Source organism: Heterobasidion irregulare, assembly GCF_000320585.1.
Source record: "Heterobasidion irregulare TC 32-1 unplaced genomic scaffold scaffold_11, whole genome shotgun sequence".
Classification (NCBI taxonomy): Eukaryota; Fungi; Basidiomycota; class Agaricomycetes; order Russulales; family Bondarzewiaceae; genus Heterobasidion; species Heterobasidion irregulare.
In genome coordinates this window covers 1,106,170-1,130,908 of record NW_009258207.1, presented here as the reverse complement: position 1 = coordinate 1,130,908, position 24,739 = coordinate 1,106,170, and the positions used below count along the sequence as shown (strand labels likewise).

The 24,739-nt window shown below is 51.3% G+C and overlaps 9 protein-coding genes across 9 annotated transcripts; 7 read left to right on the top strand and 2 right to left on the bottom strand.

Moving 5' to 3' along the window:
* Positions 1-420: 420 nt before the first annotated feature.
* On the top strand, positions 421-1,644 carry HETIRDRAFT_328282 (uncharacterized protein; the record flags this gene model as incomplete). The annotated part of the gene is made up of 1 exon (XM_009553284.1): positions 421-1,644. The coding sequence occupies one exon, from the start codon at positions 421-423 to the stop codon at positions 1,642-1,644; it is 1,224 nt and encodes a 407-aa protein (XP_009551579.1).
* A 1,250-nt stretch (positions 1,645-2,894) lies between these two features.
* HETIRDRAFT_328506 (uncharacterized protein) lies at positions 2,895-3,269 on the bottom strand (the record flags this gene model as incomplete). Its single annotated transcript, XM_009553283.1, has 1 exon — positions 2,895-3,269. A coding segment is annotated over one exon (375 nt), but the record flags the coding sequence as incomplete, so codon positions are not given.
* A 2,356-nt stretch (positions 3,270-5,625) lies between these two features.
* HETIRDRAFT_118902 (uncharacterized protein) lies at positions 5,626-7,171 on the top strand (the record flags this gene model as incomplete). Its single annotated transcript, XM_009553282.1, has 3 exons — positions 5,626-6,237; positions 6,293-6,892; positions 6,980-7,171. The coding sequence occupies 3 exons, from the start codon at positions 5,626-5,628 to the stop codon at positions 7,169-7,171; spliced, it is 1,404 nt and encodes a 467-aa protein (XP_009551577.1).
* A 6,681-nt stretch (positions 7,172-13,852) lies between these two features.
* Positions 13,853-14,074, top strand: HETIRDRAFT_174752 (uncharacterized protein; the record flags this gene model as incomplete). The annotated part of the gene is made up of 2 exons (XM_009553281.1): positions 13,853-13,876; positions 13,925-14,074. The coding sequence occupies 2 exons, from the start codon at positions 13,853-13,855 to the stop codon at positions 14,072-14,074; spliced, it is 174 nt and encodes a 57-aa protein (XP_009551576.1).
* Positions 14,004-15,150, top strand: HETIRDRAFT_446559 (uncharacterized protein). The gene is made up of 5 exons (XM_009553280.1): positions 14,004-14,153; positions 14,214-14,293; positions 14,350-14,598; positions 14,649-14,717; positions 14,777-15,150. Exons 3-5 carry the CDS (start codon positions 14,489-14,491, stop codon positions 14,940-14,942), a joined length of 345 nt encoding a protein of 114 aa, XP_009551575.1. The 5' UTR covers positions 14,004-14,153; positions 14,214-14,293; positions 14,350-14,488; the 3' UTR covers positions 14,943-15,150.
* On the bottom strand, positions 14,942-18,461 carry HETIRDRAFT_389757 (uncharacterized protein). The gene is made up of 13 exons (XM_009553279.1): positions 18,384-18,461; positions 18,260-18,314; positions 18,127-18,198; positions 17,502-17,636; positions 17,380-17,432; positions 17,203-17,317; positions 16,535-16,743; positions 16,451-16,464; positions 16,306-16,365; positions 16,166-16,256; positions 15,698-16,056; positions 15,340-15,497; positions 14,942-15,269 (listed from the first exon to the last, which is right to left on the bottom strand). Exons 1-13 carry the CDS (start codon positions 18,438-18,440, stop codon positions 15,166-15,168), a joined length of 1,482 nt encoding a protein of 493 aa, XP_009551574.1. The 5' UTR covers positions 18,441-18,461; the 3' UTR covers positions 14,942-15,165.
* Positions 18,462-18,956: 495 nt separating this feature from the next.
* Positions 18,957-19,830, top strand: HETIRDRAFT_455189 (uncharacterized protein; the record flags this gene model as incomplete). The annotated part of the gene is made up of 6 exons (XM_009553278.1): positions 18,957-19,045; positions 19,100-19,189; positions 19,255-19,304; positions 19,373-19,460; positions 19,526-19,622; positions 19,690-19,830. 6 exons carry the CDS (start codon positions 18,957-18,959, stop codon positions 19,828-19,830), a joined length of 555 nt encoding a protein of 184 aa, XP_009551573.1.
* A 1,780-nt stretch (positions 19,831-21,610) lies between these two features.
* HETIRDRAFT_480863 (uncharacterized protein) lies at positions 21,611-23,353 on the top strand (the record flags this gene model as incomplete). The annotated part of the gene is made up of 8 exons (XM_009553277.1): positions 21,611-21,699; positions 21,829-21,894; positions 21,955-22,129; positions 22,188-22,211; positions 22,275-22,328; positions 22,382-22,406; positions 22,466-22,788; positions 22,871-23,353. The coding sequence occupies 8 exons, from the start codon at positions 21,611-21,613 to the stop codon at positions 23,192-23,194; spliced, it is 1,080 nt and encodes a 359-aa protein (XP_009551572.1). The 3' UTR covers positions 23,195-23,353.
* A 188-nt stretch (positions 23,354-23,541) lies between these two features.
* On the top strand, positions 23,542-24,325 carry HETIRDRAFT_442104 (uncharacterized protein). Its single transcript, XM_009553276.1, has one exon. The coding sequence runs from the start codon at positions 23,589-23,591 to the stop codon at positions 23,769-23,771; it is 183 nt and encodes a 60-aa protein (XP_009551571.1). The 5' UTR covers positions 23,542-23,588; the 3' UTR covers positions 23,772-24,325.
* The last annotated feature ends 414 nt before the right edge of the window (positions 24,326-24,739 follow it).

Here is a 24,739-nt window from a genome sequence, read left to right as displayed (position 1 = left end):
TCCTTGGTGGGGATAATAGACCCCCATTAAGAAAGCGTTACTGCACACACTCTGGAGCAAGACCTAGGCCAGGAATATCCACCCGGCACTAGACGTATCGATAACCAACTCCGTCACAACAATCGCCCTATCCGGCGCGAAGGGGACTTCTGGGTCTACGAAGACAACAACAGATACGCCCCCCCGAATTACGATAACTGCTCATACCGAAACGGGCGTTATTACTTCACCCTTGAAGACGGAACAGAAGAAGAGGATATTTGGAACGAAACAGAAGCTCAGTGGGAACTAGCCCCACAATACAGGGAACCGGCGCCGGTAATCCCCGAAGACTCGGAGCAAGAGGAAACAACCTCAGAATCAGACTCCGACTCACCAGACCAAACACCGATCAATACCCGAAACGAACCGCTCGCCAACATGTCGGGACAAGCTTCGACTTCTACAGACCCCCCTTCCGCGACAGTACAACCCGGAAGAGGAAAAGTCAAACTCCCAGACAACTATACAGGCAACCGCATTGAATCCCAGAAATTCATGCTCCAATGCCTCCTTCTTTTCGCAGCAGAATCCGATCGGTACAAGACCGATCAAGACAAGATATCCTTGGTACTCTCATGCATGAGATATGGCACAGCAGGAGCTTGGGCCGAGAACTTCCTCCTCAAATCAGTAGGAGCGGACCCTCCCACTGATCTAGGAACCTGGAAGGACTTTTTAACAAAGTTCAAGCTCCAATTTAGGGAGACAGGCAAGACAGACAAAGCGCGAAGCGCACTCATGGCCTTCTCCCAAGGACGAATGACGGTTGATGAATACTCCAACCAATTCATTCTCATCGCCGCCGATGCCGACATCTTCGACAAGGAACAAGTCCCTTACTTCCAACGCAGGTTAGACCCGCGTGTCATGGACAAAATATATGACAAAGAAGTACAGCCAAAGGACAACATTCAGGATTGGATAAACACAGCCTGCGAAATAGATGGACGACTCAGAGCTAGATCTGCTCAAAAAGCCATCCTCGCCAACTCCACCTCCTTCCGCAGCGACTATCTAAACCGTTTCCACTCCCAACCCGCTATCCACTATAACTCCACAAACGCCCCTCGAAAAATGAACAATCAGGTGGTTGATATGGACATCGACGCTACCAGGAAGCGTAACGCCCAAAGTCAAAAGAGAAAATTTGACGGCAAGCGAGCCACCTCTTGTTCAAACTGTGGAAAGATAGGACACTCTGGCACTAACTGCTGGTCGGCCCGCAGAGGCGTTCCACCAGTTCGAGGAAACTCGAAGAGACGCTTGGGTACGACAGGGAGAGGAAACCGCGTGGTCGATCTTGAAGGAGAAGACGACGCATCCGCTATGGGAGACCAAGCGGGAATATATCGAGGAATGGAGACAGAGGATGTTCATCGCAACAACCAGCGGGTACCACAACCTGGTCCTTCGATGGAACGTCCTCACTCTGCCCCATCCGGACGACCCCAAACGAACCATGGGCAACGCGCTATGTTACCTAACGGACGACAGGGAGACGGAAGCGTCAGTCATTCTGCTCGAATCGGAGCAGTGCTCGGAGAACTAGGAGAAGATGAAGCAAGAGAAGTGATCTTGGGACACGCGGAGCGTTTTTCCTGACCTCTCCCTCGCCAGCGAAGGAGAAAGGTCAAGGACGACCCGAGTTTGATGCCCGCACTTGTATTCGTATCGGAGCAATGAACGACCGTATCATCACTCCCATACGCCTGAACGTGAAAGTATCAAACAGGAGTCAATACGCTGGAGCAAAGGCAACCATTGACTCGGCATGCGAGGGGGTTATAGTAAATGAAACTTGGGTCAGGAGACATCGCTTTCCCACCTACACACTCAACAACCCCATTCGCGTCCGGAACGTCGATGACACCATTAATAAAGCAGGTCTCATCCGATCCGCCTTGGATGTGAACCTCACCATTCGGGACATCAGGGGACGAACGCATACTGAGCGCATCCAGATGTTTATCTCCAATCTAGGGAAAGACGACCTTATCCTAGGAACAGATTGGTTGAAATACCACGATCCCTCCATCGAGTGGAGGCGACGTGAAGTGCACTTTGATCGGTGCCCCCAGAAATGCCAGCAACCACATGGGTTCACTAGGGCAAGGGAAGAACCGCAAAACAATAGGCGGTTATCAGACGTGGAGCCACGGCACAAACCATGCATTAACGAGCGCGAAAAACAGCGCCTAGAACATCTCCGAAGATTGTCGGAAGATGTAGGACTCCGCGATCACAGCGGAACGTTTGGTGTCCAACTACGAGCATACCTCAAAAAGAAATGGCTCCTACAGGACATAAGGAAATACGCAGAAGAGAAACGAAAGGCTCAAGCCAAACCATCTCTTTCACCAAACGGGGAAGAACCTGATCTCCCACATGAAAACTCAGGAAAACAGGCCATAGAGGAACCAGTTATTCGGAAACTGGCTCCCGAACCGTCAGGATTTGCCAGCTTCGACCAGGACTTGGAAGACGAAATCGTCGTCACCAATCTAAAGGAAAGAGTCCCCAAGGCGCATCACGAATTTTTGGACATTTTCAGCGAACGAAAGTCGCAGCAACTCCCAGAGCACACTTATTGGGACCACGCCATAGATCTGAAACCGACTTTCAAACCCCAAGTACCAAAAATCTATGCCTTGAGCCCAGAAAAACATGATGAACTAGGAAAATTCATCAAGGAACATCTCACTCGGGGGACCATCCGTCGATCCGCCTCACAAACGGCAGCCCCATTTTTCTTTATAGGAAAGAAAGATGGAAAACTGCGCCCGGTACAGGACTATCGCCATTTGAACTCGTACACCATCCCAAATGTGTGCCCCCTTCCACTGATCCAAGAACTATTGGACGTGATTAAAGGGGCCACCATTTTCAGCAAATTGGATGTACGGTGGGGATACAACAATATACGAATCAAAAAGGGCGACGAGTGGAAGGCAGCTTTCATCACTCCGTTGGGTTCTTATGAACCCACAGTGATGTTCTTCGGCCTTACCAACTCGCCAGCCACTTTCCAAGCCATGATGAACATGATCTTCAGAGAACTCATCACAGCACGGAAAATAACCGTATACATGGACGACATCCTCATCTTTTCCAAAAACATGGCGGAACACATCCAGGTCCTGAACCAAGTTTTCCAGATCTTGCGCGACAACGACCTCTATCTGAAGCCGGAGAAGTGCGAGTTTTATAAAGAAAAACTCCAATATCTGGGATACACAATCTCAAAAGACCATGTCGCAATGGAAGACTCAAAGGTGGACGCCATACAAGATTGGCCAGTCCCACGCACCGTCCGAGACATTTGCTCCTTTTTAGGTCTAGGAAACTTCTACAGGCGTTTTATCGATAAGTTCTCCCTTATCGCACGACCTCTGCACGACCTCACCAAAAAGGATGCAAAATGGAACTGGACTTCAAAGTGCCAGGAAGCTTTCGAACGATTAAAAAGGGCATTTATCAGTAAACCCGTTCTAAACTACCCGGACCCCATGCATCCATATCGACTAGTAACGGATGCCTCACTAATCGCTTACGGAGCCACCCTCCTGCAAGAAGGAAAAGATGGCGACTAGCACCCAGTCGCATTCCTTTCCGGGTCATTTTCACCAGCAGAACGGAATTACGACGTCCACGATCGCGAACTCCTGGCCATTATAAAAGCGTTGGAACACTGGAATCACTACCTCGAAGGTGCATGACACCCATTCGAGATCTGGACAGATCACAAGAACCTGGAACACTTCCAAACGGCGCGAGATCTCTCACGACGACACGCCCGTTGGAGCCTTTATTTGAGCAGATTCAACTTCACGCTCAGCTATAAAGCGGGATCAACAAATCATTCCGATGCTCTGTCCAGGCGTCCAGATCTAAGTGAGGGGGTGGAATCTGACAACAAAGCTCAAATTTTGCTCCCGGCCAACCTTTTTAACAAATCTGACGACACGCTGGTAGAACCGTCCCCAACACGACATATCAAGTCCACAGAAATTGCATCCTCGGACCTCATCTCCCTCATCCGACGCTCAAAATCGGAACATGATGCCCTGACAAGGGTAGCCCTCGCCAAGCTCTTGCGAGTAGGGCCACAAGGAATGAGAGGATTACTGGGACACTGGACACACGAAGATGGAATCACCAGACGAAACGGCCACATATGTGTCCCAAAAGACGATGCCATACGAAGACTTATTGTCAAAACGCATCACGACGCACCCGCGGTAGGACACCCGGGGAGAACAAAAACGTTGGAAATGGTACAACGACACTACTGGTGGCAAAACATGACAAGGTTCATCCATGAATACGTGGACGGATGTGCGGTATGCCAATCAACCAAGAATCTGACACACAAGACGCACCCTCCTATCCACCCTTTGGAAACCACCAACGTCCCCTGGCATTTCATCTCGACAGACTTCGTCACGGACCTACCCGAAAGCAAGGGTTTCGACTCAATCAACGTGGTAGTGGACCAAGGTCTGTCCAAAGGCATAGTCATCACCCCATGCAAGAAAACGATCACGGCAGAAGAAACAACCGTGCTTTTCCAGAACAACGTTTTCAGTCGACATGGGTTGCCGACCAAAATAGTATCCGATCGCGGCCCTCAATTTGCGGCCAAGTTCACCCGAGAACTCTGGAAACGGCTAGGAATCACCGCCGCTCTCAGCACGGCTTATCATCCCCAGACGGACGGAGAAACAGAACGAGTAAACCAGGAGATTGAACAGTTCCTGAGAACGTTCTGCAACTACCATCAAGATGACTGGGTAGACCTTTTGCCGTTTGCCGAATTCTCGCACAACACGCGGAAACATTCAACCACCGGAAAATCTCCTTTCGAAGTGCTATACGGGTTCAATCCCCCTTATTCAGCCGACACTGCGCTGGAGACAAAGGTACCCGCGGTAGCTGAACGCATTAAGGTGATCACAGAAGTCCAGGAAGAAGCCGCAGCCAGCCTACAAATAGCCAGCAATTACGCCAAGGACCGGGATCTCCACAGGAAACTCCCTCAATGGAAAGAAGGAGACCAAGTATGGCTAGAAGGAACCCATATCCGGACAACCCATCCAAAGTTCAAGCTCGCTCCTAGGAGGTATGGCCCCTTTAAAATATTGGCAAAAATAGGAACCCTGGCATACAAACTTCAAATTCCCCAACAATGGAGAATCCACCCGGTGTTCCACGCCGCAACGCTAACCAAGTATAGGGAAACCGAGGCACACGGAGAAAACTTCGCCAGACCATTGCCGGAGGTATTAAACGATGAAGAACATTACGAAGTAGAAATGATCGTGGACTCAAAGAAACAAGGACGGGGAACCAAGTATTTGGTCAAATGGATGGGATATCCCGAGGCGGACAACACCTGGGAACCCTACACTCTCCTAAAAGGAACAGCGGAAGAAGCTGTGAAGGAGTTTCATGACCAGTACCCTGATAAACCTCATCCGGGAGCACCCTGAAAAGCGGAAAGAAAAGTCTATAAAAGAGCGTCCAGAGAGCTCTAAACAGACCATCCTCCCACATCTTCTCTCAAGCTCCCTCTCCTTCACTCAAATGCTCCTTCACGAAGACCACGATGCTTCATCACCATCCAGAAACTCCTCCCCCGATGTCGTCCTTATGGTGTCCAATCCAGACATCGGACGAGTGGATAGAGGAACCAGTCCTCACCCAAGCAATGCTGGACGAATTGATAGAGGAACCAGCCCTCACCATCCAGAGCCCGCCGTCATCACCCTCACTCCACACCTCAATAACTTCTCAGATGACAACGCCGAGGACTACGCCAAGTTCAAAGAAAGGGAAAGAACTCGCCGACCGTCATCCCAGGGGCCCCCACGAGATGCATCACGGAATGAAAACCCTGATGACAGAAACCCACCGGGCTCTGACGAAGTACCAATGGGAGTTCCACCTCCTGCTACAATCGTGGCGAACGTTGGAGCTGCAGGTCCCTCGGGACTACGAGCAAGAACAGCAGCTCAACTCCCAAGCCATGGAGAAATTAACTCGATACCAGTTATACAGGGAGCTACACCTCCGCCAGTACCAACTGGTGGACAGATTCCCCGCTCCATGGGAAGAACTACCCTTGGTACAAATCCTCATGCCGGAGAATTGGAGCGACATGTGGACGCGCTCCTCCAGCGAAGCACTATCTCCGCGGTAATACAAATGGCCACAGCCATGGCTCTACAATGACTCGCTAACTTCGCCGCAGGGCAACCCGGGAATGAGCATAGCGACATACCTCGACGACTGGCTAGTGCCAGTCTCCAGATCAGAGGACTCGCCCTCCAAACAGACCCTGACACCGCCTCTTGGTATGAACATAACGACGGACGACCACGAGCTCTCCTCATCCATCCCGACGAATTCTCCCAGTATGTCAACAGAGAGCTCCTTCCAGCCCTCCTCTTCACCGGAGAATTGGGCGCCGTCCAACCAAGTAGGACCGACCCTTTCCGCGTTGTCGTCTGGAATGTACCACGTCCCGGAGAACATCCCACGGCTGTACCAAATCCAAGAAGGGCTCCGCGCACGGTCGTGGAACGCCCTTCACCGAGGCCACGGGAAAGTTGCCCAACACATAGCAATCCCACGACGTCCCCCTCTCACCGGGTACGAAATTTTCCCTTATCCCATGGGGGTACCGACGAGGAGGAACCGCCCGTCTATCGAAGAAACGAGGGAAGAAGAAGTCGAGGAACCCAGGCAACCCTCCGCCGCGGAACAACTACTGGCGGGAGTGTTCGACACCGGCCTGGAATGCCTCCTCCTAGTGCTCGATTTCGTACAGACGAGGGACCGAATAACCGAAGTAGCCGCAGAACTCGCCGCGCTGATTCGGAGGCTAGAAAAAATCGCTCTTGGACTCAATCCGAGCTCGATGCATGGGATGCTTTAGATGACCCGGGAAATTACGACGACGCCGATCCGTATTATCGCCCTGATGAAGGAGGCGATGGGTACCAAGGACCCTATGACTACTAGAGAAGGGCCGTCGCGGAGCGAGAAAGGGGGTAAGGAAGTTGAGGAACTCCTACCCCTACTAGGGTCCAAAATGACCTTAAACTATCGTTCGTCCGCAACGACGTAAAACTAGGATCGTCCCTCAAGACGTTAAACTGTACGACCTCGTCCGAAAGAGACGTTAAACTACCCCGCGTCCGGAATGACGTCTAAACTATCGGACCTGCATGTCTTAAAACTGTGAAAAGATAAGAAGGCAGGGGAAGTACCTGACCATTAGTCCTAGGTTCAAATGATGGTACGAATCAAGGACAACAGCGGGCATAATTCCACGTACAGCCTACGGCGGAACCTTTCACATCCTCACTGTCAAGGAGTTAATCTGACAGATGCATCGAGCGTCCCATTTGGATCCTCAGTTTTACAGGGTTTTTTCCGCATTAGGGAACCCTCTACATGACATATACTCTACTCGTAGGTGTCGACAAGCCGGCTCTTCGCCTTGGTACAGCGAAGTGCCCATACATAACCGGTTGCAAGTCCGAGTCAAGAAATTATGATGCACAACTCGTTAAGTGAACCCTCACAGTCAAGGTCTGACTGGTGTTTTGGGACGTCCCACTTTGGATCTCCCGTTTTACAGGATCGTTTCCGCATTAGGGGATCCTACAGCTGGCGCATGAGATGATGTAGAGAGCGGGCCGCCTCTACTTCACAAGTCTTCCTAATTGATGCGAGGCCATAAAATACATCCAGAACGATGTAAAACTACCAAAGGCTTGGTCCGCAATGACTATAAACTACTAGGGTCCGCAATGACGTTAAACTAGTCTTCGTCCGAAACGACGGAAAACTACCCATCGTCCGAGATGACGTAAAACTACCATTGACCCAAGGAGCGTGGTTGTATTCTGGTGAAGCGCGGATTTTGGGAGAATTACCGCGTCGCAGAACCCTGCCTATAAGAGGTCGAAGCGCTTCCGATATTCACTTGCTTTTCGGTAAAAGAATATCGGGTCGACTTGGTTCAATTCCAAGCGAGGGGTCTGGGGACATGGAAGAGCAAGCATCTCTTCATGGAGCGCTCAGTCTAGTCCTGGAGTCGAAGTACAAGAAATTCCGCTCCAAGACCTAGTCAGGAGGCAACTAGGACACGTGCCTCGAGTCGAAGATCTAGTAGGAAGGGACTAGGTCATGCGACTCTCGTCTGGCCCGCATAGCGGAAGAACGGCAAGAGGGGGCCACTCATAAGTCTATTCCGCCACTCGTCCGCAACGACGATAAACTACGAAGCGTCCGGGATGACGTTAAACTAAGCATTGTTTTTCCACAATATTTGTGGCGAAACAACATCCGCAAAGACGTTAAACTATTGTCCTCTCAAGAACGAGGATTGTAATGGATATCTCGACCAGATGTTCACTCGTCCGAAATGACGATAAACTATTGTCCCTTTCCACATAGGGATTGTTCGAGGCCAATGGCATCGACGTCCGCAACGACGGTAAACTACAGGCATCCGAAACGATGTAAAACTACTGTCCCTTCGTTCTAGGGATCGTAGGATGTGTCTCAATATTGGGATGCCTCCTAGTCCGAAATGACGATAAACTATTTGTCCCTTTAAGCATAGGGATCGTGCGTGGTGGAAATCAAGGTTATCCCCACGCGTCCGAAACGACGCTAAACTACCTGTCCCTTCAAGTATAGGGATTGTGCGTGGCGATCTTGACAAGATACCGCGCGTCCGCGACGACGTTAAACTAGTGCCCCTGGACCTAGGGGTTGTCATTGACGTCCAATCCCCTGGACATCAATGCGTCCGCAATGACGGAAAACTATTTGCTCCTTACCGTATAGGAGTTGTGGATTGACCGCCATGCTGTCAATCGGTCCGCAATGACATTAAACTACGTGCTCCTTACCGAATAGGAGTTGTGGTTGTTGACCAAGACCGTGGTCATCAACCGTCCGAAAAGACGTTAAACTACTCATCCCTTCTGGTACAGGGATCATCGGTCGACATCATTCTTGACGAGAATGTGTCGACAACGTCCGAAAAGACGGTAAACTACCCTCATCCTCGGAGGAAAAGCCTATCGTGATTCGAGGGACATAGTCAGACGATAGCTCGCCTATCGCATGGCGTTAAACTGCGAGGATGCCTACCTCATGGCATTAAACTGAGCGGTCTCCTAATATTGAGACGTATAAGTTATCCGGTTTGATATAGCATAAACCGTTCTCATCATGCCTCAGTGGAAACCTGCGGGATAAAGTCTGGTCTAGAGCCCTATGCACATAACCGATGAATGGTCCGGCGTGCAGAAACATCTTTCCCCACAGCTAATCCATGTTGATGATGAAGAAGGTCCGCAAATGACCTAGAAGTAAACTACAAGGCAGCGCAGGGCGCCTTAATACATCCGAAACGATGTAAAACTACTGGCGTCTGCGACGACGTAAAACTAGGGATCGTCCGCAATGACGATAAACTACGGAACGTCCGGCAAGACGTTTAAACTGCTAGTCGTGGATATATCTCGCAACCCGACCAATATATCAGCTGTGGTCCTAATGTCTATTTGTGCAAGCGAACGGGCCGATCCGGAGAAGGAGTCAGACTCCTCCTTGCTCTTCACGGCACCCTTCAAGTCTAATTCTCTTCACATCCTTGCCTCAAACCCAATACGCATAGTGAATCAAACAAACTCTGGACGTCGAACTAACTCACCGGAGATGAGCCCACCGTATGGGGGCAATACTGCTTGGGATTTATGGCTGCAACCTCACCGGAGATGAGCTCACCGTATGGGAGCGATACTGCTTGGGACGTTAAGATGGTAGTCTGGGGAAGTAGGCCTAAGCCTTTGTAAAGCGATCAACCTACTTGCCCGTGGACGCCATCCTCTGAACGCCAAGAGGAACAACACAAATCACGAGGATAACGACTATCCTGGAAACACTGAGGTTTGGCCCTCGGAGAAGGAAGAAGAAGAACCTGATGACACGAATCAGAACCCACATGCTAGAGTTTCTATTCATCCACACACCACTCGCATTCATACGCCTTTCTTGATGCTGTTCCAGAGGAGGCTGGAAGTAAGACCGCGATGGAATTGCCGCGGCAAAATCAATCCTTACGGGTGAAGGAAGAACATCCTAGTGGCCCAGGGCTTGGATACCCCTGCGTTATGGCCAAGAAACAAACAGCTCAACGGAGATGGAAAACTCCTAGAGGATCAAACGACGTAAGTCGGTCTTCCTCCCAGAAAACGAAGTCATGTCCCGGAAGACGCATCCGGAGACCAGTTTTGGATCAAGAAAGCAAATTGTATATGGAGTGGCGATGAAGCGCACAGCGCTGTCCTACCAGGCGAATAGGACGTAGAAAGGGGGTATTGTTATGATCACGTTCTGTCGGGCCTTAACGGCGGTCTATTCCGACACGATCATCACAAATATCAAGCGGCCTCACAAGGTGAGGCGTACAAACAAGGTACAGATAGTAACCTTGGTCATCCACCCCCAACGGATCACCTTATCGTTGGTCGAGTATCACGGGCCTATTGCGTAGCGGGCATGGAACGCCGCCTTACAAACTACTCACACATCGGGCATTGAGCTCCTAGTCTTTCCTGGCCAGAAGGAGACTAACGGAGAAACACAAGAGTAGTCGTTATTGAGAGAGAACGACTTAGAGTATACCTACGGATACATATATGGTATTCTCACGCCCTACTTCCTAAAGTAGTATAAAAGGCCCATAGAGTAGGCTGAGGTTCTTCAGTCTATTCTCCTTCGTTCGTTGTGGTCTTCCTACCACAGCACCCTCATCCACTGTAGTCTTCCTACTACGGTCTTCATTGCTATATCGCAATACACTTCTGGCTCCTGTGCTACACGTACAGTCAAGACCACCGTTCCACACATCCTCCACGAGTGACCTAGGGAAGAACCTCCTACTCTTGGGGTTACCGACGAGCAGTCGTAACACTTTGGTTTGTTTTCTTTGTCTGACATTTTGTCTTCATCGTCAGCTACTTCTGTACTAGGCACAGGGTTTGGTTGTGGGTTCAGATTTGGGTTTGGTTGACTTAGTCCTGCTACAGGCTCCGGGTCTTCTTCATCAACTGGGGTTAGCACTTCCACAGGAATCGGTGTTTCTTTGATATCTCTTTCAGGGATGTCAATTGGTGGTAGGATGGTTTTTGTCTGGGTAGGGGTGGTGATTGTTCTGAGGGGTGCCCTGTCTTCCCAGGGTACTAGCGGAGCATCGACTGTTTTTCCACTGTCTTGTCCTCCTATGTAAATCCAATTTCCCTTGGACGTTCTTCTGATAGGTTGTCCAAAGTAGATGAATGTGTCTGAGTACTGTAAGTAGTCGGTTCTGTGTGGAATTTGTCCTACATTTCTTCTTAAGCTTTTGGAAGTCGTCTTGATTTGATCAAAAGAGCCCGTGCTAGTCTCGACCTAATCAAGGTTCGAGGGTCAAGGCAACAGCAGCTCTTCCTAATTGCGTACAGTAATTTCTGCTTCTAGTATAGTACTGTACGTAACGTCGAGTGCAATTGTTTCGGTTGTACCTCCACTGGGTTGATTACCAGATAGAGATATTCTACAACCACAACCTGAAACGACCCACACTAAAGTGGAATCGTCCAATCGTTTGCTCAAAGTATATAGTAACTATTATGGTTGATGGTTGCTTGTCTTTTGGGACTGCCTAGCACCGTGTGTAACTAGCCAGTATTCTGCTGCAAGGGAAAAGGTAGGATGTGGAGTAGGATTGTGAAGAGAGGCTATCCAGATGTCACGAATGGCTGTTTGAGATGAGGAGATCCTAGGCCACAAATAATACAAGAAGATTTGAGAGGATGATCGGGACTGATCAGACTAGTGTCTTAGAATCAGAGAAGACTGTGTGAATAGCAGTTCTTAGATTGGACAGAAGTGGATAGCCTAAGGCTTCCACACTGTGCTACATTATCTATAAGTATGTACAGGTGAAAGCATGGACCAAATATCAATGGAGCAGGAACGCAAGGTAGAGTCAGGAGAAAGGTCCTATGTGTCCTTGTCAAGACGGTGGGAAAAGTAGGTAGGCATAAGCAAGATGTTTCATAACAGATAATTTCTTCTTCAATATCTTTTTTTAGGATATCAATCAGTGTTAAGGCTGTTTTGGCTCAAATCAGGGTAATTACTGTTCTGAGTGGTGCTTTCCTGTCTTCCCAGGCAACTAGTGGAGCATCAATGGGTTTGCTAATGTCTTGTTTGCCCACATGAACCCAAATTCCTTTCAAGTTTCTTCTGATTATTTGTCCAAGATAGATGCATAGGATAACTATAAACAGCTCCAAATAACTGTGCAGAGGTCTAAATGCAAATTTAGTACTGAAAAAATGGCTGAGAGTGCCAAATAAATTAGTCAAGAGAATACACCCATGCTAGGGTTTGAGGGAGGTATTTAGGAAGCTTTGGGAAGATACCAAATAGCATTAGATGAGTACCAAAGATGCTGACTTGCACCAAACATGGTCAGTCCCCACCCAACTAACTGCAAGCTATTGAAGGACATTTGGCAGCACTTGGGTTGATCCGCCTACACTTCACATACTTACCATAACTGCAAGAAGTGTTATAATAGGTGTTTATGAGATCAGAGCCAGTAGTCTATATTAGCCAATGTGCTCCATAAGTCAGTTGGTCCTTATCACTTATCTTCCTGACTTTTGCATAGTTGGTCAAACACAATCTTGTACCATTACTTGGCCACTCTGGTCATACATTACTTTTTCTTTATTTTCATTGGTTCTCCAAAGCTTGTTTAGGCTACCTATGCTCAGACGACAGATACCAAATGGTTAGGAGTTTACCATCACTGATTAACTTTTACCTTATTACCTTCAGAACCCATATGGACATCTCACCTACCTTCTTATCTTCTCTGATTGCTAGGGCTTGGTGCCCATTTGACATTTACTCTTATTTCTCATTTGATATCTTACTTAGGGGCTCAGTTTACTATAAAAACCTATACACAACTCTAGAATAAACCAGCTTTTGCACCCCACAGTTTAGAGCTCATTCACCCTCATCTCAACCATTGAAATCATCTTTGTCAACTCCTGAAAACTTGTCATTCTTGTCATTTAGCCTTATTCACATTCATACTTATCTCTTTGCTCATACCCCTTGTTCTTCCTTATATATTGTCAGAGTCCTATGTGGCTCTTGAAGCATGTAGTTGTCAGTCATGACATTACCTTCTTGTCACCAACCAAACCTCTGACACAACCAGCCAAACATTTGGTCAGTATTTGGTGCAGTCCCAAAACCATTTGGATGCTATAATCTCACACTCCTTGTTGCTTCTCAGTAAGCCTTTGATTTCTAAAAGTCATCACTAATGATTCCTGGTGTATTAGATACTAGCTTCAGCACCCCCCTGCACTAGAGGTTGTTTTGGTGTTGTGCTTGGCACTTAGAGCCACCTCTAGCATATCAACAGTTTTTCACATGATGTATTAGGGGTGCAAGGCCATGATGGTCAGTTATAATGTTCCTGATTTTCTGCACATGCTGGTCTGGTGTCAACAATGAGAAGTCAATCACCATTATGTTGAGATCATAGAATAGATGCATGTAGAAGCAGTAGAAGCACAGAGTGGGATTTAGGAAGGAAGGGAATTCACGAGTGATTTCACTCGATGATAAAATAATCGGTAAATGCCGCTGGTCTGGACCCAGATCGGGCATAAATATGCTAAAACCCGGGAAATATGATGCAAATTCAGCCTAAAATATGCTTCAAACGGGGAAGGATTTGGTGATTTTCTGCCCTCAAATATGCTAAATTTCAGGGAAACCTTCATAGGAGCTTCACGGGTCCTGTTGTAATGCATCCGAATTGCCTCGAGGCTGCAGGCAAGTCCACACGCGTTTCGAAAAGCTCAGATTCAGCACCGTCCTCTCATGCATTAAGCCTTTTGTAGGCTTCAATTTTCTCTTTGTCGCTCCTGCGTAGGTTCTGAGTGGATGGAAGGGTCCGACTTTGAGTCAGTGCAGAGGTAGCTGAGATACCATCCAAGGCTCTGTCGTTTGCAGTACGTACCAAGCACGATGGTCGGGTCTGCTGGTGGGTAAACTCACCCGCGATGGCACAGGCTATGTGCGTGCCCAACCGTCCACAGCACTTTCTGTTGGAATCCTCCAACGGAGATGGAGGTCCTGTACTCAATCGAACGTTCGTCCCCTTCCTTTAATTAAAATACTGCGCTGCGAGGCGTAATGAAGGCATAGCCTCGAGAGTAGGGTAAGAGGCGATGAAGGTCATGCCATTCTGTCTAGTTTCGTCAGACAGTGACCTTACTCGTCCGGAGGGAGAGGGAGACAGCGATCCTGTGTCCTCGGATTTCGTCCGTGGGGTATATAAGACGCCATGCGCGACCCACAACTCCCAGCTACAATGCCCTCCTCTTCCCTCCTCGGTCCCGACACCTTTTCTCCCGTCGATGTCGCTGTGAACGACCGCAACGATCTCGAGACGGCGTAAGCTCCACCTCGCCACTCAACCCTTCCATGGCTGACTTCCTCTTCAGTATCAGCGCAGACGACCCCACGGGTGTCAACGACGTGAGCGACCCCGGCGTGTCAAATGACGACGAGGGGTGAGCATTCCGCGTGTCCTGATTCGAAACTAACGCCCGTGCTCAAATATCTTCCATAGGGGGTACGCAAAGAAGCCAGCAAAGGCGTTCTTGCCTCGCGGGCCACCGAAGCCACCTGTCAGAGGGCCGGGGCCCGCCCCCAAACCTTTGAAGCCTGCTCCAGCGCCCGCGCCTGCAACTCAGCAGCCGAAGCCTGCTCCGCCACCACAGCTTAAGCGCACGTAGACGGCGATGAAACTATACACATTTGAATGTGACCACATACATCAAGGCTATCCACCGACATACCAAGTACATGCTCGAAAGCTCACGATGACGTAGTTAGATCAGACTGGCCCTCGTACCTCCACATACCTACACTCGCCTCACGTATCTATACATTCGCTCCTGGGCGTGGAAATGTCCATCGTCTTTTTCTCTGTTGCGCCCATACAGTCCACGAGCCGGCTCACTTGCCCACCCTGTTGACGTTCACGCCCCACCCCTGCATCACGAAAAACATCCACTGGAGTCTGTCCGGACGCAGGACGTGGAACATGACGAACCAAATCACTGTATGTGACAACCAAGAAATTCGTGAACCGCTCTCAAACCTATATATTGCTTATGGGGGGTTACGCACTGAGCTCCATATACGTGAAAAATCCAAGAGCGCCCCCGCGCGCCCCTCGCTTGACGAACCGCAACGCGTCGACCCACAACTTCATGTCGCGCGGCGGCGGCCGTGCGTCCTTGTCGAGTAAGAACGTGAGCAGGATGCGAGTATATATCCCGATATGGCTAAGCGTGCAACGCTGTACAGTCAGAAAAACTGTAAGAGCCTAAGAGACGAACGTACAAATGTCCGCTGACATCGTTGAGCGCCAAGATATACCATCAGTATAGCCCACGACAAAATCAGAAAGATGATCGCAAACTCACACAGTTCCTGTGAAGATCATCGTCCCAGAAAAATCATTAGCGTCCACAAGACAACAAACGAAAAGAGCGGCGTACCGATCGCGTTCAGATACGACGAGTTCGTCATCAGCACCGACCAGTCCTCCGTCGAGAAGTTTTGCAGGTACAAGTCTGGGCGCTCGTAACCCTCTGGGAACAGATCATGCGGTAAAAATTCCACACTGGGCGGCTCGAACCCTGTCGCGAGCACGACAACATCTGCAGAAAACTCGCGCGTCGGGTACTCTTCCGAGCTCGATCTTTGCTTCTTATCACCCGGCTTGGACCCTCGTGGCCGTACGCGTACACGCACGCCCTGCTTCGTCAGCCTGAGGGTGTCTCCACGAATGTACTCGACGCGGCCCGCGCGAATGTGGCCCAGGAACGCGTCATTGACGACCTGTATAATCCCATCATCATATAATGAGCAACGTCTTTCGATACATGGAAGCAAGCGCAAAACGGAAGGTGACAGAGACAAAACTCCAAAATTGAAACGCGAAACTCACAGGCGTGCCCTCGTAGATTCCCCTATCCGCAGGTGTGAGGTCCTTCACGCCGCGGTAATGCCAGTTTCGGAGGAACCCTTCCCACAAGAAACTGAACGAAACTGTCGGCTGCGATAGCAGTATCAGGCTTTCATACGCACCTTAGAGGCATCTCCCTCCCAAATGGCTGCGCCGAAATGGCGGTATCAACCACAATATTCCTGGTCGCACAGAGGAGAGATTGATCAATCAACATCAGCTTGAGAAAATGTATACCATTTCTTTTGAAGGATCGCACGAACACACCTCGGAATGATCCACTAATCACGTATAGTGCCAAAATCATAATGATCACACAATGCAGGATGCAACCCACAGCATATCACGCACCTTGTCGTCTCTCGCCACCATCGACACCTTCTTCGCGCCTCTGGTCAGCGCCGCCTCCGCCGCCTCCACCCCGCTCGCGCTGCTACCCACAACGATCACAGTCTTACCCGCCATGTCCGCATCCTCTCGATCGAGCTCCGACGAGTGCAAGATTGGCCCATCAAACATATCGTCGTCGTCATCGTCGTCGCCGCCGCTTTCACCTGCATCTTTGTCTTCCTTTGTATCATGCTGGGCCGCAGCTTCGCGTTCAGCGTCGGTGTCTTCGCTCGGATGCTCATCCGCACGATGATGCGACTCCTTGCGCGCCGAGCTCGCGTCTGAGGCCGGCGAGCCCGGGATGGCGTCTGCCTGCTTCGACGCAGCCGCCACCTCTGTTGGCGGGGCGTCGTTCGAGTCTGGCTCGTACTTTGCGACGTCCGCGTACGAAGGGGCACCCTCGTCTCTCGGGTCTACAGACGCCCGATCCGGGCCCGCTTCTGCATTCAAGCCACCAGTCTCGGATTCGTTGGCGGTCCCATGCTTCGCTATGTCCGCATACGACGGCATGCCGTCCTGCCCAGCCTTCGCTCTCGCCTTGTCTCTATCCTTAGCATTGCCTTTTATTTCGTCTTGACCTTTCTGTCTCTTCGGCATTCCTTTGAGTCCGATCATCCTCGGCTTCCCACACGTCCCGACAGTCACGATCAGGGCATCGAACGCGCCGTCGCTACCGTCGTTCACGAGCCAGCGTGCGCCAGGGGAGGATGTACTCGGCGCGCGGCGGATGGAGGTCACAGGCGTCTATAAGTAGACATCCTGAGATATTAATCGCATAAATCAACAGAATAAAGTGTGCAACGCACATTGAATTGCGTTCGCCCCTCCAACTTGTACTCCTTCCAAACGCGTTTAATCTCTATTCGAAATCACAGCCAGCCAATCCAATTAACAAAGAAACTGCTTCACATAAGAGCCCTGCGCGCACCATCTAAGATTTCGTCCCGCTCAGGGAACCCGTGGCGCCAGCACACAGCAGGGTGAAAACGGTACAGTAGCGAGTTGAGCTGAAGGCCAGAAGTTTTGTTGACGCGGGACCATATCCCTCCTGGACGATCAGATGCTGTGATGAAGAACGTTGGAGAGGTCAACAAACGTTCTCATTGTCAAGCATAGATGAGAAGATATTGTGCCAGTAAAGGAATACGAAGGAGATTCAGATGCTAATGATGCAGTGATCCTCGGCCATGCGAGAAGGAGTTTTCAACTGTCGCCGTAGATTCACATTTCCCACTGAACAATCCGTACACAGGCCTCCTTGCACGCGGTTCAAACTGAATTCAGCAGACGGAAGTAATCTAGTCTCCGTTGCTGACCAACGCAGAAGATGGTAATCGTTCTGTGTTGGAGTGATCCAGCTGGAGTTGTCCAATTGTCAAAGACGCATATACTCCATAGGCAGGGCGCATATATGCACAAAAAAGGATGACATTCTCATGGATCATACGCAGCTTCTTTCTGCATGCATGCAAACGCTCAAACGCAGCGCGCGGATGCGGTGCAGCGCAGAGACCGAAACGGGACCAGGCGGGCAACGAGTAAACGGTACGCACCTTCGTATATGACCACATCAAAATTGTGGGCTATCGCGTGTGCGGCGGAGGATATGCCTGTGAGGCCAGCGCCTAGAGATGGGTACATTGAATGGTCAGGAATATATGATGAATGTAATAAACTCGAACACACCAATGACTGCGATCCGTCCAAACGGTTTTCTGAGTTCGTCGGATTTAGGAGGGGCCTATGTCGATATTGAAAAAACTCAGCCTCCATGGAGCAAAAGGATCAGAACGAGGCACGTATCACTTACGGGCTTGAAGAGTGCGATGAGCGGGACCTGGAGAAGGACGTATGCAAAATTGAGCATGAGCTCGGCAAGGCGCCAAGGACTGAAGAGCGTGAAAATTTCGAAGTTGCGCAGGGCGACAAGTGACTCGTGCACATATGTGCGTGCGGGAGCAAGCATGGGGGATCCTGGGTCGGACGACATAACGACGACTGTCGACGAAACCCAAATTTTTCTAAATGATAAGAATTCTGCGGGGACGTCAAGGAGGTCGTTCTAGAGTGGGGCGTGCGCAAGAGGGGAACAGCTTGCGGTTGGAGATCATTGTGAACTGCCGCCTCTTGAGTGCGCGAGCGAAAGCAGATGGTGACGGCGGACGAGCTGAGCCGTGACGTCATCGCCCGAGATGACGCTCGCAGTGACCAGTTTGCAGCAAAACACGCTCACTCGCTCGCTATCTCGTCTCCATCCGTCAAGCAAGCTTCACGCAGGCCGTTTCCAATGTCTTTGCGCCCTATTTCCCAGCGCCCGTCCATGACAAACTGTCGGCATACTTGAAGCGCGGTAGAACCCACAGTAACAGGATTTACTGGCAACATGCAAGACCCCGCGCGCGAGATTGACTCGGTCGTCCACCAGCTCACAGCCGCCGCCTCTCCCGACCTCCAGAAGCGTGCTATCCACCGGTCTGTCGAGTCTTTACTTTTTCGACGTCGCACCCGTCACTCACTTTTCCACAGGTTCTTCGCACCCGACGCGTCTTTTCGCCACCCGCTCGCGCACGTCCCCCCTGCGCCCAACTCGCGCGAGTCCATCCTATCGATATACCAGTGCGCCCAGTTCGCCGATTCTGCAGCGCATACGATGCACTAACAAAAACACGGCACCTGTGCAGGTGGTACCGCATCCTCTCTCCGCATATCGAGCTCGCCGTCTCCGACATCGGTGCGTCACTTCCGCCTCCCACGCGTCTCTGCACGTCTCCAGCTCATCCGCTCGCCCTGACCGCACAGCATACATCCCCGAGCAAAACACCATCTACCTTACCGTAACGCAGAAATTCCATGTCCGCTTCGTCCCCTTCCCGCCCGCCCCCGTTCGGTGTGTACCTCCCGTCTTCGTGCCCTGCCATTACCGACGCCATTCCACACCTAACGCACACATAGCCTCCTCGTTCGCATCACCCTCCGCCCTGTATCTACGGACTCTGAATCCCCCATTCTATACCACATCGCGTCCCAAGAGGACTTTTACCACACCGACGTGCGTGCTCCCTCGAACTTCTCACATTTTTCCTGCTTTACTCACCCAATGAACTACACATAACTAGGCTCTCGCGGCTATCGCATTCCCCCCGCTCGCCATCCCCGCCCGCATGCTCCTCCGCCTCAGCGCCGCCGCGTGCGCCGTCCTCGCGCGCGGTGCCCAGGTCGTGTTCGGCACGTGGCAACCGCGCGCTGTCGAGGAGTAGCCTGAAGTGCAGCGCTCCTTTTATATTGTCGTCCGTGGCGAATAATCGTACAGGCTTAAGTACCCCCGTATTATGTGTATGTATCGCAGAAAAAGAATCAGAAATAAGATCCGTTGCGTCGATTAGATTAGATTCGGGTAATTTTGGAGAGATAAGCTAGCCCGATCTCCCACGATCTGTAGCCGATTGGGATGAGGAGGATGAGTCATCGTACTTTCCTTGTTGTCTTATTTTTTTATATCGATTCGCCGTTCCAGCGTGCAGAGGAAGTAACCACATCGCATACGATGGCTTTAGAGGTCCCTTGCATTGCCCGGCAGCCTCTTGCGGATTGAGCAGGACACTGAGCCCACATGCAATCCGCGGGTCTCAAGAGTCAAACTACAACACCAGCAGTCGCCTTTCCATCACCTGTTAGGAATACTAGCGCCGCAAGCGTTCGCGCTGCCCCTGATCCTATCGCGACTCCGAAAGACCCTCGGAGATGCAGCATCTATGTGGGTACGGTTTGCCCCTAACAGCAGGCGAGGCTGTGAGTGGGAGGAAAATTGTGCGGAGGAGAGCTAGGAGGTGGTGGCGGCTGATGCGCATGATGCGGCCGATGGGAGTTCGAGCTTGAGCCCCGTATGGAACATGAGACACAGTGAGTGAAAGGTGGGGTCGTTGGATCCCAGGGGTTCCACACTCGTGCGTGTTCGCTTTTCTTCGCCTTTTCATGTGTTCCTTGGGTGGCCTTATATTTTGTCTACTAAAGAGGCAGCGGGGCAACAGGGAGGGTCCATGTTGGATCCGGGCTGGCACTGTGGAGTTCAGCCTGTTTTCTCTGACAGACAGCCCAAACTTACATCTGTTCGCGCGTTTCGAGTCCTACTATGCTGGATTTCGAAGCTTAGATCACACCCGAACAGCGGAGCTGGCGCTGGAGCTGATGCATTGATGGGTGATCGCAGATCTTTCATTTACTGCTGTACCCAGCGGCGCCTAGCAGCGCCCGTCAACGGCTCAAACTTGCTGCACACGGCATGGCCGAAAGGGGACGGCGAATCCCAATCAGATCCCGAGCCCTGTCTCATCAAAAACCTGATCCAGTCGCACACATGCGTCCGAACGAGGGTCGTGAGTGGAGTCCCCTGCAAAAGTAAGAAAAGCTCCCTTGCCGATCATACTGCGCGGACTTGTTCTTCCAGGAATTGCCAAGCTGTGATTGTGAGCACTTCTTTGTAGCACTTGGCTCACGCCTGTTCGTGTCTCGATCGCAGGTGCTGTTCGGTCCGATTCGTTACGCCGTAGGTCTAGGCGGCGCCTGTCCCCCCCTTCATCGCCCGTTCCTGAATCCTGCCTTCTCGGAGCGACGACGAATCGCGGTCGTACTGGAGCCAGGCAGGGCTTCACCTGTCCAATCGCAGGGCGATGCAGGGCCGTGTCCGGCCCCGACGCGAGTCTGCCAGAACCTCGCCTTCTAGCCGCCGCTGGGCATGCCAGGTCGTGATGCGCCAATTCATTCACAGATGTATATCACAAAAGACGAAACCATGCTGGATGGGGTAACCTGGCGGCAATGGCAAGGCAGTCACTAGGTCAGTCAGCGAGGGGCGTTCTGTATGAGCTGTAGGTGTCTGCGGCGCGTATAAATGGTCCTACGGGCGCGGAGATGGCGCTCGAGCGTTTTCTTCTTCTTCATATATTCTCGACACCCGCTTGCACAGGCATCGACTCTTTGGAGTGGGCTTTGCTGTATTTATAAGTACTCGGCACTGTAGGTTGAGTCGCGAGAGACAAGATGCCGACGGTCGAGATGAAGCTTCCGCCGCTCGACCAGATGTTTTTGGTTGGGATATGGATCGAGACGTTGCTGTATGGTGCGTGTGTGTCGTCTCTAATGTCTTCTCATGTTGTATCTCGTTGCCGACACATCGTACTCCTTGCAGGTATCAAGTGAGTTCTATGACTCAGATGTTATTTCCCATGATTATTGATCTCACTCTCCGCCTCTGGCAGCATTCTCGTGTTTGCGACCGCCGTCCGCATCCTCCTGAAAAAGCGTTCCACTGGGACGTTCTCCATGTACGCTATGCCTGTTCCCCCCATTCTCACATATTCACAGATTACTCCTTCTCGTTGAAGATTCTTGCTTTCGGCATCCTCGTTTCTCTTCATCATCTCCACCATCTACGTCAGCGTGTGCCTCCGGCAGCTCCTCGAGGCATTCATATGGGGTCCCCCAGGGCAAGCGACACTTTATTTCGCGAACGAGCCATACAAGCTGTCCATTCTCAAGCTTGTGCTGTATAACGTTAACGTGAGTCGCTCGTAATCGGTAAAGACAGGATGTCGAATAATTGATACGGATTGGATAGGTATGCACCCAGGATCTTATTCTCGTGAGTGGACTGTATTGTGTGATTTGACCAGCTTGGTGCTCACAAACGAGAGTTTTTCTATAGATTTGGCGACTTTGGGTCGTGTGGGGACGCAAATGGATGATGGTTGTCTTGCCTGTACGTTTCTCCATCTCCCTTAGACCACATCCTCTGACGTTCGTCCTCCATAGCTCACCCTCGAAGCCATTCGGTTCTGTAAGTGCCGCTCCTATACTGCGATCGCCCACCCACTTACACACTCCCCCCTTATAAAGCCTCCAACCTCGTCGCCATCGTCCGTGGTGCGCACCCCAACATCCCGATCTTCGACCCGATCATCCACCGCTGGTCGATTGTCACCTGGTCCATGGACCTCACAATCAACGTCGGTGTCACACTCCTCCTCGCGTACCGCCTCTTCATGTTCGGCCGTGCCGTGCCCACGCCGCACGGGCGCAACAACACGTACGCGAGCATCATATATACCGTCGTCGAGTCCGGCCTACTGTTCTCGGCCGCGACAATCGTCGTCGTCGCGCTGTACCTGTCGGGGAGCAGCGCGGTCGTCGCCGCGCTGGATGTGACGGTTCAGATCGCGGTGCGTACTTCATTGGCATACGCCGTTCTCGGCGCGTCCGTGTCGCTTATGTCGCTGATTGTCGCACGTGGGCATCGCACAGACGATCTCCCCACTACTCATCGTCGTACGCATCGGGCTTGGGCTCACGCACGGCCAGACGGTCGCCTCGGCCGTCTACTCCACCACCAGCTACGGCGCGCACTCGCAGACCCAGTCGCGGACGCTGCCGCCGCTCAGCGCTCATGCGCCCGTCGTGCAGATCGGCGGCGCGGGCGCGCGGAGCCCGCTCGGAGGGCCGATCAAGGTCGACATCACGCGCTCGGTGGATATGTATACGCCGAGCGGGCGTGGGTACGAGATGGAGGTGTTAAACGAGAAGGGGCTCGGGAGCGCGAGCGCAAGCGAGGGCGGGAGCGTCGTATGAGGTCACGAACCCTGCGTGGGTTGTTATTGTCGCTCTTGTTTAATTATTCACGGACGGCTTCCGTTGTATGCACAAACTGCCACAAGGGATGTAATTTACTCTACATACATGGTTTCTACGCATATGAGGCGTAATAGTTTCCCAGAGGGAAACATCACCAAGAGCTTCACACATGATACCCTCTACTTCGCAGGTGCGTACCGGCGCACAAATGGATCAATAATGAGTTTCCCATGACGATGTATATGCCGCGAGTGCGTGATAGGCACACTGGCCATCATTATCCCTCATCAGCCCCAGGTATCCGGCCACGCCTTCGACCTAGGTCGAATAGAGATGTAAATTGTTCGAGGCTACAGTCAGCAAAGCATAGCCCAGCAACAACCCTCGTAGCATGGCGGCAAGTTATAAACAGCAGCACAGCAACGTCGAAGCGATGCTGATACTCGAGTTTGATCGTAGGGGTGTGGGGCTGACACAAATCCAAGCGTTAGGGGAGGGCGATCAGGCGGAACAGCGGCCTAAGAACGTCCTGAGGACTTACCATATGGAGAGTGAATGTGGCGAAGCGGGCTAGCGGCGGAAGGGTGTATGAAGCCAAAAAAGGCAGATGCAAGGAGGAACGGATTGATTCTTGATGGTCGATGCTTGATGGCCGTGCGGTGATGATGCTCGGAAGTGCGTGTACTGTACGCAATATTGAAGGACCCGTGGTACCAGCGCGAGGCAGGGGCACAGGCACAGGTAGAGACGACCGCGGTTGAAAAGAATTGTAGCTCACTTAGGCAGGCCTATCAGAATGTGTTTCAGTATGAGTGTAGGTGTGGGCATGCCCGATAGCCGAGTAGAGGTTTTCACTGGATAATTCATGCTATACCAACTCTGTACTGACGGTGACACCGGCACTCCGGATGATGCGTCTACCGTATGGCTGAGATACCAGGTCCACAGAAAGTTAAGACCATGGTTCTTTAACCGAGCTTCAAGCGACCTCAATTGGTTTCTTGGTTCACCTGAAAACAAGCAGGAGGCGCTGAGTCGCTGACTGGACGATGACGTGTGGGAGTACGACGAGCGTCCATGAAGGTGCCAGTGGGGCGAAAGAAAGATGATCCGATGCCCTGAATAGTGAATTACAGCAATGAGCGTTGCAGGCGTATGCTAGGGAGCGTCAGACAAGGCCACGGCTCCCAGTTTGAACTTGCTGTTCTTCCAAAGTATGTATTGGAAATGACTCCGGCATTGGGCCGGCAAGTCTTCGGCACCGGCAAATGACGATGACCAGCAGCATCCCTCAGACACTCCTCAGACAGCCTCAGACCCTCTGTCAAAGTCGAATGAATCAGTACACAGAGAACCAGACCTCCCTAGGCAACTCTTCTTCTGCTTCATCTCGACCATCGACCTGTGCAGACCATGTCGTGCCTAACATCTATCAGGATGTCCTGCTTACGGCTGTGCAACCCAGCAACCGAGATAGAGATCAGAGCAAATTCGGGGTGTCCTTCCCCGACCTCCTGAACATCGCCGTGGTCGAGGCTGAGG